The sequence below is a fragment of the Pyrus communis genome, chromosome 2 (assembly GCF_041283825.1).
Source record: "Pyrus communis isolate YQ-2024b chromosome 2, ASM4128382v1, whole genome shotgun sequence".
Classification (NCBI taxonomy): domain Eukaryota; kingdom Viridiplantae; phylum Streptophyta; class Magnoliopsida; order Rosales; family Rosaceae; genus Pyrus; species Pyrus communis.
In genome coordinates, this window is record NC_142566.1 from 26,861,777 (window position 1) to 26,876,544 (window position 14,768).

A 14,768-nucleotide genomic window follows, 5' to 3' on the forward strand; every position below is an offset into this window, starting at 1 on the left:
GAGTTTCACATAACTTCGAGACTAAGAAATATTAAAAAAGTAGTGGACCTTCAAGACTTTTGAGGGGCCAATACGGCATCGTTTCTGGCCATTCAAGTTTAAAGATAGGTCACCGTCGGGTGATGTCGGTATTTTATGACAGTATTGTGCACAGCGAAGCACAGCTCTTCTTCTTCTCCTCCTTCCCAGCTGTCATTCCTCTCTTTCTTCTTCCTTCCAATTAATTCATTTTTCCAATTCTCCGATCCAAACGCGCCCTTAAGATCTCCGATGATTCAATCCGGTAGGGTTTGATCGATCGGAAAACGGAGAAAAAAACTGGACGCTGTGGCAGAACGCGTAAATAACCGTCAGAGCTGGGGGCGAATCAGTCTCGGTCTCAGGCCGCGGCCTCTGCGCCTCCACCGGGTCGACCCGGTTCGGGACTCTGGTTCTTTCTTCGCCACCACAATGCACCCCGCACTCACACCCTCCACTTCCTCCCGAACGTAGAATCCGTGAGCCGCCACGCACCCGATCAAAACCCCTCTCCTCCGCCCCCACCTGCACCCGCGCCGATGGACAGCCCCAAGATTAACTCCTCCAATTCTTCTTCCCGTCCTGCCCCTGCTGTCGTCGAGGAGCCGGAGTACCTCGCCCGCTACTTGGTCATCAAGCACTCGTGGCGGGGCCGCTACAAGCGAATTCTCTGCCTTTCGAATGTTGCCATAACAACCTTGGATCCCGGGACGCTCTCCGTCACCAATTCCTACGACGTCGCCACCGATTTCGACTCTGCCGCGCCGGTCGTCAGCCGCGACGAGCACTCCAATGAGTTCAATTTGAGTGTTCGGACTGACGGGAAGGGCAAATTCAAGGGCATTAAGTTCTCGTCGAGGTACAGAGCGAGTATACTGACCGAGTTGCACAGAATTAGGGGGAATCGGTTGGGCGCCGTCGCCGAGTTTCCGGTGCTTCATCTCCGGCGCCGGAATGCCGAGTGGGTCCCACTTGTAAGTTACTCATCTTCTGATGCTTGTTAGTGTTTGTGCAATGTCGTTTTACTGTTCTAATTTGATAGTAGAAGACTCCGTAGGCAGTCGATAACTTTGTTAGTAGAAGATTCAATGGCTAATACTTAGGAGTGTGATTACTTCAAAGCCATGAGCAAATTTGCCTTGGAAGAGTGGAGCTTTAGTGCAAAGGATGCTTCTGTACCATATAGTTTTAGCATATAATTTACAGCATTGGGGAGACTAATAGTATGATTCTTTACTAATAGTTTTAGCATAGAATTTACGGAACTCGGGAGAATAATCAGAAATGGGTTTACTCATGGTGTTACTGCTTCTATTACTAAAAAGGGTACTTGAACACTGCTGTCTTGTTTATGTCTGATGCTTTTTGAAGATTTTAGACCCATGTAAGTTGCTCGCAAGTATATGTAAGTCATTAATAATTTTTACTAAACTGATGTTTATTTGAATGTTGATAATGTACATTTGAGCGGTCAGTAATGGTGACTGGCATGTTCGGTTTGCTCTTTATAAGGATTAGACTGATTTTATGTAACAATTGATGGCTTGTGCAGAAATTAAAAATTACTTATGTTGGGGTTGAACTTATTGATTTAAAAAGTGGAGACCTTCGCTGGTGCTTGGATTTCAGAGATTTTGACTCGCCCGCCATTGTTTCCCTTACTGATGCTTATGGGAAGAAAGGCGGTGAACATGGAAGTTTTGTTCTTTGTCCTTTGTATGGAAGAAAATCTAAGGCTTTTCAAGCTGCTTCTGGAACCACAAGTTCAGCCATCATTGCAAGTTTGGTATGACTAACCTTGAACTGTTCATTGTTCAACATTTTCTTTAGAACTTTATGTAAATGCTCATTTTCTGTAAGTTCAAATTTAATGTATGAAGTGCCTCCATTGAAAAACCATTCTGTTCTCAGGGATTCTTTTGAATCAGTACTTATTATAATGTATTTTATGCAGACCAAAACAGCAAAATCCATGGTCGGGGTGTCACTAACTGTGGACACTTCTCAATCTCTCACTATACCAGAGTATATAAAACGAAGGGGTAGCACTTTCTAACCCATTTTTAGAGGGCTGTTTGTAGTAGTTATCTTCTTTTCTTGTTCTTTCTGTGTTCCAATAATGTTGTCTATTTAGCCGTTCTTATCAATTTATCTGGTAATGCAGCAAAAGAGGCAGTTGGAGCAGAAGAAACTCCATGTGGAGGTTGGTCTGTGACAAGGTTGCGCTCTGCTGCTCGTGGAACTTTAAATGTTCCAGGGTTGAGTTTGAGTGTTGGCCCAAAAGGTGGACTTGGGGAAAATGGTGATGCTGTATCTCGTCAACTGATTCTTACAAAAGTTTCACTTGTTGAAAGACGCCCAGAGAACTATGAAGTAAGCTGATGAATTTACTGAAACAATATATCATAAGCTTTAGGTTGATGCCATGCAATTTACGTACACATAACAAATTTTAAGAATGAAATAATGAAAGTTTAAATTCTGTAAAACCTTTTATGGCTTTTTATTTTGTATATACTTGCATTCACGTTATTATATCAAACGTTGAGAATAGTCACTAGATGTGTGCAGGCTGTTATTGTTCGACCGTTATCTGCAGTAAACGCTCTTGTTCGATTTGCTGAGGAGCCCCAAATGTTTGCAATTGAGTTCAATGATGGGTGCCCCATCCATGTGAGCATAACCTTACTTTTGAATTCCTGATTTATCATGAGGTCATGTTTCTCATGTGTATGACTTATGTAGGTTTATGCAAGCACGTCTCGTGATAGCCTACTTGCAGCAGTTCGGGATCAGTTGCAAACAGAAGTAGGTGGATGTGTGGTCTTGTAGATATTGATCAGATTTTACCCATGAATTTCTTCCATAAGATAATGATTTCTCTTGGTTGACCTCTTGGTTTAATCTTTGTAGGGCCAATGTGCAGTGTCTGTGTTACCAAGATTGACAATGCCTGGCCATCGCATTGATCCACCTTGCGGGAGAGTCCAATTACAATTTAGACTCCAGCGGCCTGTTGCAGATATGGAGAGTGCATCTATGCATTTGAAACACTTAGCAGCAGCTGCCAAAGATGCAGTTTCTGAAGGTGGTTCTATTCCTGGATCAAGAGCTAAGCTATGGCGTAGAATAAGAGAGTTCAATGCATGTATACCATATAGTGGAGTTCCTCCTAACATAGAAGTACCTGAGGTGACTTTGATGGCTTTAATAACAATGCTTCCATCTACGCCAAATCTTCCTCCAGAATCCCCTCCCTTACCTCCCCCTTCACCTAAAGCAGCTGCAACGGTGATGGGCTTTATTGCATGCTTACGTAGATTACTAGCTTCACGAACCGCATCTTCACATGTCATGTCTTTTCCTGCTGCTGTTGGAAGAATAATGGGCTTACTCAGAAATGGTTCAGAGGGTGTAGCTGCTGAAGCAGCAGGCCTCGTCGCAGTACTTATTGGTGGTGGTCCTGGGGATACAAATATACTAACAGATTCTAAAGGAGAGCAGCATGCCACAATCATGCACACAAAGTCAGTGTTGTTTGCTAATCATAGTTATGCTATTATACTCTCCAACAGACTTAAGCCTATGTCTGTATCACCATTATTGTCAATGGCTGTTGTGGAGGTTCTTGAGGCAATGATATGTGAACCACATGGTGAGACAACACAATACACAGTGTTTGTTGAGCTGTTACGCCAAGTAGCTGGTTTGAAGCGTCGTTTGTTTGCATTGTTTGGACATCCTGCTGAAAGTGTTAGGGAAACAGTGGCTGTTATTATGCGTACAATTGCGGAAGAAGATGCAATTGCAGCAGAGTCGATGCGTGGTGCTGCATTGCGCGATGGTGCTTTACTGAGGCATTTAGTGCACGCGTTCTTCCTTCCTCCTGGTGAGCGTCGTGAAGTTAGTCGGCAGCTTGTTGCTCTTTGGGCAGATTCTTATCAACCAGCTCTGGATCTATTGTCTAGAGTTCTGCCTCCTGGACTTGTTGCTTATTTGCACACACGTTCTGATGGAAGTCAACCGGAAGATTCTAATCAAGAAGGATCCTTGACCAGCAGAAGGCAGAGACGCTTACTCCAACAGAGGAAAGGTCGTGCAGGGAGAGGATCAACATCTCAAGAACATTCCTTACCTGGTGATCCCATGACACAGACAGGTGGTGGTGCTTTTAAGGCTGATAACTATCAAAGATCTGCACTGGATTCGAGTTCTGGACAGGCTTCTACTCTCCAATCTTCTATTGCTCAAAGTCAAACAGGTGAAAATTTGACCACTGAAGTCTCTACAGGTGGTCCGCAAATCAATCATTCAACATTTGTCTCTTCAACTGATGTTCAGTCAACAAGCATTCATGAGGCAGTGGAAGCAAATACTTCAATCTCAACTGATTCTGATTCCCACACTACTGTTTTTCAGAACACAGGCCTCCCTGCTCCTGCTCAGGTTGTTGTCGAAAACACTCCGGTGGGATCTGGTAGGCTACTTTGTAATTGGCCTGAATTCTGGCGAGCATTTAGCCTTGATCATAATCGTGCAGATTTGATCTGGAATGAGCGTACCCGGCAAGAGTTGAGGGAGACTTTGCAGGCTGAGGTTCATAAGTTAGATGTTGAGAAGGAGCGTACGGAAGATATTGCTCCAGGAGGTGCTATGGTAGAGACTGCGACTGGTCAAGATAGTGTGCCACAGATATCTTGGAACTACTCTGAGTTCTCGGTTAGATATCCAAGCTTGTCCAAAGAAGTTTGTGTGGGTCAGTATTATCTACGTTTACTGCTTGAGAGTGGCAGTGTTGGCAGGGCACAAGATTTTCCATTGCGTGATCCCGTTGCGTTCTTTAGAGCACTCTACCATAGGTTCTTATGTGATGCAGACATAGGGCTTACAGTGGATGGTGCTGTTCCTGATGAGATGGGCGCATCTGATGATTGGTGTGACATGGGAAGACTAGATGGTTTTGGAGGTGGAGGAGGATATTCAGTGAGAGAGCTCTGTGCAAGAGCGATGGCAATAGTGTATGAACAGCATTACAAGACGGTAGGTCCCTTTGAGGGCACTGCTCACATCACAGTCCTTTTGGATAGGACAGATGACAGAGCTTTAAGGCATCGCCTTCTATTGCTCTTGAAGGTACAAGTCTTTTATTCTTTATTTCTCTGGAAATACAAATTGCCTTGACATCAGTTTGGGTTCCAGTAGGGTAGTTTGAGAAGATGGGTTGGGAACACTAAAAAAATTTGGGTACAAAAATTCCATAAATTTATTTTGGTTATGCAAAATCTTTGCTGCCCTTTCACTCCCCATTTGCCTCTCCATTGTGTAATCAGTAATAACATGTGACAAGTACATTTATAGGTTGTAATTTAGATTGGTTGCTCTCTCTCTCTTTCTCATATATATTCGTAAATAAAACTTGTATGTATATATGATCGATGTGCTTCCATTCTGGATGTGTGTGAGTCACACAGTGTGACAAACTGCCTGAGAGTTCACCACCAAGGCATTGAGACATTCTCACTGCCTTCACTGTGCACCAGGGTTCCAAGTTTTGCCATCCCTTTGTTTTGTAGGTTAACCACTTGCCATCCTTGTAAATGGAAATGGTCTTTTCATTATTAATTAAACACGGGGAAGATGATAACTTTCTATAATTTACTATTTGTGAAGGCGTTAATGAAGGTTTTGTCAAATGTGGAGGCGTGTGTTTTGGTGGGAGGATGTGTGTTAGCGGTTGATATGCTGACGGTGGCTCATGAGGCTTCTGAAAGGACAGCTATTCCTTTGCAATCTAATTTGATTGCTGCGACTGCTTTCATGGAACCGCTCAAGGAATGGATGTTTATTGACAAGGAAGGAGCACAGGTTGGACCTGTTGAAAAGGATGCCATCAGGAGATTTTGGTCAAAGAAGGATATTAATTGGACAACGAGATGCTGGGCTTCTGGGATGTTGGACTGGAAGAGATTGCGGGATATTCGTGAACTTCGATGGGCTTTAGCTGTTCGAGTCCCTGTTCTCACGCCAACTCAGGTGTAGTTTTGATATGCATGAAGCTTAAACTCGATCTATGTTGTAATGATTGTGTACTTTTTGTTTCTAGAAGAAGTTTCTTCTCTGCAAATCTTTGCTGTGCTGGTAGCTCTAGTTTCAAGTAATTATAACAGCTGCTCAACTTTTGGATAAAATATCAAAAAAAAAATTTATTTTTCTATTTGTTATCTTCTAGACGTGTCAATGTTCAATTAGATATCAAAGATTTTCATTAAAATCTATGGAAAGGTACATCTGAATATTAGTTCAGTTAATTGAATACATAAGGATATGTCCATTGAAACATTTTCAAAAAATTGGGGTGAATGCTTTTTGTTGAAGTCTCTTTTATCTCTTTTGTCTAGTATCCTGTAGAAAAGATGCCATTTTCTTTTCTCTTCTCATTTTCTGTGCTTGACATGATCTAGTATATGGTTTTTATACTCAGATTGGTGAAGCAGCATTGTCCATATTACATAGCATGGTATCTGCACATTCAGATTTAGATGATGCTGGAGAGATAGTTACCCCAACTCCTAGAGTAAAAGGGATGTTGTCAAGTCCACGTTGCCTTCCGCATATTGCTCAGGTGATCCTAGCATAGTTCATTTTCAATTTGTTTATGTGGCCCTTGTGAAGAAGTGTCTTGAATAGCATTATTATATCACTATTTCTTTCCCCAAATTTATTTAGGCTATGCTTTCTGGAGAGCCAAGTATTGTAGAGGGTTCCGCTTCTTTACTTAAGGCTGTTGTAACTAGAAATCCCAAGGCCATGATTCGACTATACAACACAGGGGCATTTTATTTTGCCCTGGCATATCCTGGATCTAATCTCCTTTCAATTGCCCAACTCTTCTCAATGACTCATGTTCATCAAGCATTTCATGGTGGTGAAGAAGCTGCAGTTTCCTCTTCCTTGCCTCTGGCGAAACGCAGTGTATTGGGTGGGCTTCTTCCTGCATCATTACTGTATGTATTGGAACGTAGTGGTCCAGCTGCATTTGCAGCTGCAATGGTATCTGATTCTGATACTCCAGAGATTATATGGACTCACAAGATGCGAGCGGAAAATCTGATCCGTCAGGTAATTGGAAGCTTTAAATTAGAAATGTGTTTTGTTACTATTGTGTAAAGAGAGTATTAATGATCTCTAACATATTTTCTTTGTCCAGGTTTTGCAGCATCTTGGTGATTTTCCCCAGAAATTGTCTCAGCACTGCCATTCTTTATATGAATATGCTCCAATGCCACCAGTGACATACCCTGAGTTAAGAGATGAAATGTGGTGTCACCGTTATTACCTCCGGAACTTATGTGACGAGATTCGTTTTCCAAATTGGCCAATTGTTGAACATGTTGAGTTCCTACAATCATTATTGGTAATGTGGCGTGAGGAGTTGACAAGACGGCCAATGGATCTTTCTGAAGAAGAAGCTTGCAAAATATTAGAGATTTCCTTGGAGGATGTGTCAAATGATGATGCCGACACGAGGCATTCTGTTGAGATGGGTGAGGAGATATCTAGCATATCCAAGCAGATTGAGAACATTGATGAAGAAAAGCTTAAACGACAATATAGGAAACTTGCCATGAGATACCATCCAGACAAAAATCCTGAAGGAAGGGAGAAGTTTCTTGCCGTACAGAAAGCTTATGAGCGCCTGCAGGTACACACTGCCCCACAGAACTGGTTTTTGTTTATATGAGCATGCTTAAAGTATTGGTTATGTGCAGTCCAAAATTCATCTTGCTCCAAAATCTCTAGAAATTCATTACAGCTGGCTGTTGGTCATTCTCGTTATGTCAAAGACTGATGCGGGAGCAAGCCTGAAAGAATACAACTTGAAAATTGTTCACATGCATTGGAATTGGAATAATAATGGCAGTGCACTTTTAATTACATAGAAATTTTTTAAGTATATTTAGAATATGGTGAGAGTCAGTTAGGAAGTTGTATTTCATTTATGCTTCCTTTATCTTTACTTCCAATCAATTATGATGTAATACTATCATTTAGTAAACATGAATGAATTAAACCATGAAAATTACCTGAATAAACTTATTTCTTTTCTAGACTTGTAATGGGTGTCTAAGTCTTTATGTATGTAGTGGATGCCATTTTTACGTCTCAGTATTCTATTTTCTGTAAATATTTTGTTGTGCATCTGAGTGCTTGTGCATTCAAGTATTTTTCTTGGATGCATACTTTTGAGCCTTTGGATGTGCATTATTTGTACTCTTGTTAATGTGTGGTGGAGCTATACAAAATTCTATGTAGAGTGACGTAGGTATCCATTTTTATTTTACCTTGTGTGGACAGAAGGTGATAGGTATTCTGTCCTTTGTTAAGATATTTGATAACTCTGTATTATTGTTTGTAGGCCACTATGCAAGGCTTGCAAGGCCCTAAGCCTTGGCGACTGTTGCTTTTATTGAAAGGACAGTGTATCTTGTACAGACGCTATGGAGTCATTCTGGAGCCGTTTAAATATGCTGGTTATCCAATGTTGCTCAATGCAGTTACTGTGGACAAGGATGATAACAATTTTCTTTCCTCAGATAGAGCACCTCTCCTTGTTGCGGCATCAGAGCTTATTTGGCTGACGTAAACACCCTTTAATCCACTTTGTCAGCTGTTTTATTGTTCAAATTGATGTTGACAGGAAGATATGATATAATTTTATATTTCCATGCTTAGGTGTGCATCTTCTGCATTGAATGGAGAAGAGCTTGTGAGGGATGGTGGCTTACAACTTCTTGCGAATCTTCTTTCCCGTTGCATGTGTGTAGTTCAGCCAAGCACTGCTGCAAGTGAACCATCTGCCATAATTGTTACAAATGTGATGCGAACCTTTTGTGTTTTGAGTAAATTTGAGAGTGCGTGGGCCGAGATCCTTGAATATTCTGGACTAGTTGATGACATTGTGCATTGCACTGAACTTGAGCTTGTACCTTCTGCTGTCGATGCTGCTCTCCAGACTATTGCACATGTTTCTGTGTCCACTGAATTGCAGGATGCCTTGCTGAAGGCTGGTGTCTTATGGTAAGTCAGCCTACACAAATAATTACTTTTAAAACTTTAGATGCAAGATTGCTCATCGCTCAGGTAAATGTCAAATTAGTCTGCCATCTCCATCAGTTGATTTTATCTGCATTTAGTTAAGTGACTTATAAGGTTGGATAGAGGAGAATACAAATGCTTATTAATTCTTGGTGTCAATGGTGTTTCATTGTGAAGCCATTTACTCTTACTTTCTTTCAGTGCCTCAAACTTTGTAGTTTCTTAGTGATACTTGGTAGAACTGATTGTTATGCTATGTTTTTGTGTAAAGAGATCAATTAATCTTCATCTTTGTTGTGTTGTATTGTGTGCGCTTACTTTTAGGTACCTTTTGCCCGTGCTTCTTCAGTATGACTCCACTGCAGAGGAATCTGATACAACAGAATCACATGGAGTTGGTGCTAGTGTACAAATTGCCAAAAATATGCATGCAGTACGTGCTTCGCAGGCACTATCTAGGCTTAGTGGTTTGTGTAGTGATGGGAGTTCAACACCTTATAATCAGACTGCGGCTGATGCCCTCAGAGCTTTGTTGACACCTAAGCTTGCCAGTATGTTAAAAGATCAAGCACCGAAAGACCTACTATCTAAACTAAACAATAACTTGGAGTCACCAGAGGTAATTGCTTTAGTTTCTTTGTTTACACTTTTTATGATAATTTTTATGCATGCTTTCATATAGCATACTCTTTTACTTAACAAAAAAAAAAAAAATATGTAATTCATAGTTTGTAACATCTATGTCAGGGTCACTTGGTTGCTTTACAATGTTAGTTTCTTTATGGTTGATTGTATTATTTATTTGTGGTACTAGATTATCTGGAACTCCACAACCCGAGCAGAACTACTGAAATTTGTGGATCAGCAACGTGCAAGTCAGGGTCCTGATGGTTCATATGATATGAAAGATTCACATCTGTTTGGGTATAAGGCACTATCAAAAGAACTCTATGTTGGCAATGTTTACTTGAGGGTCTATAACGATCAACCAGATTTTGAGATCAGTGAACCAGAGGCTTTCTGTGTTGCATTAGTTGATTTTATAGCATATCTTGTGCATAATCAATGTGCTACCGATTCTGAAATTAAGGATGTACCAAATCAGAATGGCTCATCCTTTGAGACATCTGAGGATTCTAATGATTCGACTATTGGATCAACTGATGAACAGAAGACTCCGGATGAAGATTCTGCACTATCTAATGGACAAGTAGTAGATAAGGAAGAATTTGAGGGGGTTAAGAACCTTAAATTTGCACTGAATTCACTTAAGGTATCTTGCTCTCTTTTGCATGTTAAGTTCCAAACGTACAAATTCATTACTTGTATCTGACATTTATTTCTCTTTATTTCTTTGCAGAACTTACTGACAAGCAGTCCAAATTTGGCGTCAATTTTTTCTACAAAAGATAAGCTATTGCCTCTTTTTGAATGCTTTTCTGTGCCTGTTGCAGCAGAAAGCAACATTCCTCAACTTTGCCTGAGCGTGTTATCACTCTTGACTACATATGCTCCCTGCTTGGAGGCTATGGTTGCAGATGGATCTAGCCTTCTTCTTTTATTACAAATGCTTCACTCAGCCCCAGCTTGTCGTGAAGGGGTTCTTCATGTTCTTTATGCTCTGGCCAGCACACCTGAACTTGCTTGGGCAGCTGCCAAGCATGGGGGAGTTGTCTACATCCTTGAACTTCTATTGCCTTTGCAGGGTAAATACTTTTTGTATCTTCCTAGTTTTTAAAATTAACTTAGAAGATTAAAGTTTTTATTAATGATGTGAAGATTAACCTTTTTTAATGATGTGAATCATAATTTGCAGAAGAAATTTCCTTACAACAAAGAGCAGCAGCAGCCTCTCTGTTGGGGAAGCTTGTTGGCCAGCCAATGCATGGGCCTAGAGTTGCTATAACGTTAGCAAGGTTTCTTCCAGATGGCTTGATTTCAGTTATTAGGGATGGGCCTGGTGAGGCCGTTGTAGTTGCCCTTGAACAGACTACTGAGACCCCAGAACTTGTATGGACACCAGCAATGGCTACTTCATTGTCTGCACAGATTGCAACCATGGCATCAGATCTGTACCGCGAACAGATGAAAGGTCGCGTGGTTGATTGGGATGTACCTGAGCAGGCATCTGGGCAGCAAGAAATGAGAGATGAGCCACAGGTAGGACATGGTTATTTCGCATTTACATTTAAGTGTCTTATTGTTTGGAAAACTCACAGTTTCAAGCTCATGCAGGTTGGCGGAATCTATGTTAGGTTATTCCTAAAAGATCCCAAGTTTCCTCTTAGAAATCCCAAGAGATTCTTGGAAGGACTGCTAGATCAGTATTTGACTTCTATTGCTGCCACACATTACGATACACAAGCTGTTGACCCTGAACTTCCTTTGCTTCTGTCTGCTGCGTTGGTTTCTTTATTACGAGTGCACCCTGCACTTGCAGATCATGTTGGATATCTTGGATATGTGCCCAAGCTCGTGGCTGCTGTGGCTTATGAAGGAAGACGAGAAACAATGGCATCGGAGGAGGTAAACAATGGCAATTATGTGGACAAAACAGATGAATCTGATGATGGATCCACACAGCCCACTCAAACTCCCCAAGAACGCGTGCGCCTCAGTTGTTTACGCGTTCTACATCAACTGGCAGCTAGCACCACATGTGCCGAAGCTATGGCAGCAACTAGTGTAGGAACTCCTCAGGTGCGTAAAACTACTTATTTGATGTAATTCTTTTTACATCTAAAATTCATGTATTCTATCATGAAACCATGACTATCAAATTTTCATAAAGGACTTCATTTGCAAATTCTGTTCTCATAAATTTCTGGGAGACTCAGGCTCGTAGTATTGTGTACTTTATCTTTGATCTTTTCTTCAGAATGCATATTACTTTGAATTGAGGTAGACAGTTATGGGTCAATATTCAATAAGGTTTTTGAGGAGAGTAGGAATTCCTAGGAATTCCTCTAGTTATTCTCACTTTGTCATGTATGGTGCTCTCTCATATTTTAATCCCCTCTTGTTTTACCACTATTCAATTTTGCAGGTCGTTCCTCTTCTAATGAAAGCAATTGGATGGCAAGGTGGAAGCATACTAGCTCTTGAGACACTAAAGCGGGTTGTTGTTGCTGGAAACCGAGCTAGGGATGCACTTGTTGCACAAGGACTTAAGTGAGTAACTTTGTAGTCTAGATTTATTATTTTCGACTGATCTTAGTCTAGACCTGGCTGATATAAGTTCTGTGATACTGTAGGGTTGGTCTTGTTGAAGTACTTCTTGGCCTTCTTGATTGGAGAGCTGGAGGAAGGAATGGGCTGTGCTCTCAGATGAAATGGAATGAATCCGAAGCATCTATTGGCAGGGTGCTGGCAATTGAGGTTGGAACATTTTCATCAAAGATATGCCAATAAATTATGTTGCCCGAGTTCTTGTTCCCTTCTTGTTTTCAATAAGTGAAGGAAAATTCTCTCTGCTTTTTCAACCATAATTTTCGTTTCATTAGGAAATACTATATATTTTATGAATTAGGTCTCATGAAGGTTTCGACATTTGAATTCATTTGATTGGTAGTTTGTTCAAAACTTAAAGGTGGTTTCGGTCCTTGGAAAGATTATTTTTCCAATCTATCATTCATTCCCTTTTTTTCTTTTCTTGGCGTGTTGAAAGTTTTGATTTATCATTCCAGGTTCTGCATGCGTTTGCAACGGAGGGAGCCCATTGTACTAAAGTGCGCGACTTGCTAAATTCCTCAGAAGTGAGTCCTCGCGCTTACTTTATCCATTGCACTTTCCAGATCTTGAAACGGCTTACAAAATCTTGATTGTTCATCACCGAGTTTAGTGAGACCGCAATACTAATGTTGCTCTTGCAATGAAAATTGCTCATTTATCAGGTTTGGAGTGCCTATAAGGATCAGAAACATGATCTTTTCCTCCCTTCGAGTGCTCAATCCGCTGCTGCTGGAGTTGCTGGACTAATTGAGAGTTCATCCTCGAGACTCGCTTATGCCCTTACAGCTCCCCCACCACAACCCGCTCCATCGCGACCTCCTGCTTCAACTTCATCCGACTTAAATGGAAAACATGACCACCTTTCGTAGTACAGGGAACGAAAGAACCGTTGCTAAGCATTTACGAAGAGTAAAGCCTCATACTTTCCTGTATAGTACACTGTACAGATTTTACTGTCTGCGTCTTGGTAGCTATTGCGATTTTTCCAACGAATAGTGAGAAAAAGGTACTTGTTTTCTTTCATGTGAAGAGGGATTGCCCACTTGTATATTGAGTTGAGCTGATTTTTGTGTGATCTCATCATCTTGGGCAATTTTCTTCCATGTTTTATGTTGATTTTATGCTCCTATAACTAATTGTTTCTTCGTTTTTCTTCTTCGTCGTTTCTTGTTTAACATTTTGTTCGTGTTCTTCAACTTCCGTGAGTTTAGTGGCGATCGCTACTCAGCTAGGTGCTAATTTCGACTCGAAATGTTAACTCGGTTTGGACCTGCAAACTGATATAAGTGATTCTCAAACGATCAAATGAACGAGAATATGATTTCATCCCATTTTCATTTTGATTATGAGCCTAGTTTTAGATGCTCATTATGGGTTAGTGCAAAATAAATAAGGAGTTTTAAAGAAAAGTTTGCGATACTATTTATTTTAACAAAAAATCATATTTTTACATTAAATAATCAAATCTAGTGTTATTCATTTTACTCTTTATTTTGTCCTTATCATTAAAACTCAGTTTTCAAGTCATTTTCATTAGTTTTCGTAAATAAATAGGGCGTGCTAACATTCAAGTTCGAATTTCATTTTCTATAAGGTAGAACATAATAAATTTCGTTAATGTAGATTCGACCAGTTAACTATAAGGAAAACTAATGAAAAAGGGTTAAACACTTTGAGTTTTAACACAAAATAAAGGGTAAAATGAATAGTACCATGATTGACTTTTTAGTGTAAAAATGTGATTTTTCGTTAAAGTTCTTTTAATTATAAGGGGGCAAAGTAAGTTAGGTGTGTTAACATACATGTTAGAATCTCCTTTTCCGTAAATTTGGATTAGATAAGATTTTGAAGATGCTGCGGATGCCTGAAAAATAAATGGGAACGTCATTGGGAGGTGGACTTTCACTTTCTTGGCATCTCCAGGAGTCTCCTGTCTAATCTTATCTTTTCTTTTTCAAGTTTAGCGAAAGTGGGATAACCCGAATCCTCGTTGTAAAATATTTAAACTTGTTAGGATTGTAACTTTGGAGTATGATTATCTCCTCTTCTATTACCATCCTATCCTTTCACACATTTTTTTTTGTCTTATTTTCTATATAAAAATTTCAAAACAAGATGTAGATATGGCGTAATCCTAATCGTTTAAATAAGAGGGGATGTAAGGGGAGAGAGATTAGGAGTGTAACTTTAGCGTTTACGAAAGTTTATTTGTGCATCTAAAGTTTGTGTTCGAATTTTCTTCTCTTAATTTTTTTTTTGTAATGCTAGATAAACCAAAATTTTGAATTATTTTTGTAAACCACATGATGTGGGATTGATGGCTAGACTCTTTTTTTAAAAGGACACTTTGTATGCAGTCCTTAACTATCAATATTCTTTTACTGAAACCTTGTTGGTTTTCAATTTTTGATTGAAATCCCTGA

The 14,768-nt window shown here is 40.2% G+C and overlaps 1 protein-coding gene across 2 annotated transcripts; it reads left to right on the forward strand.

The window, feature by feature from the left end:
- Positions 1 to 127: 127 nt before the first annotated feature.
- Positions 128 to 13,500, forward strand: LOC137748873 (dnaJ homolog subfamily C GRV2). Of its 2 annotated transcripts, none has more exons than XM_068489060.2 (22): positions 128 to 992; positions 1,571 to 1,804; positions 1,973 to 2,060; positions 2,183 to 2,391; positions 2,590 to 2,691; positions 2,764 to 2,826; positions 2,932 to 5,151; positions 5,689 to 6,051; positions 6,500 to 6,640; positions 6,745 to 7,137; positions 7,226 to 7,720; positions 8,435 to 8,658; positions 8,752 to 9,096; positions 9,439 to 9,733; positions 9,929 to 10,387; positions 10,475 to 10,820; positions 10,931 to 11,274; positions 11,350 to 11,814; positions 12,161 to 12,285; positions 12,369 to 12,492; positions 12,801 to 12,869; positions 13,008 to 13,500. In XM_068489060.2, exons 1-22 carry the CDS (start codon positions 558 to 560, stop codon positions 13,212 to 13,214), a joined length of 7,746 nt encoding a protein of 2,581 aa, XP_068345161.2. In that variant the 5' UTR covers positions 128 to 557; the 3' UTR covers positions 13,215 to 13,500. The 2 variants fall into 2 exon arrangements, with proteins under 2 accessions (XP_068345161.2, XP_068345162.2); XM_068489061.2 differs by having other exon boundaries at positions 929 to 992; positions 2,580 to 2,691.
- Positions 13,501 to 14,768: the final 1,268 nt, after the last annotated feature.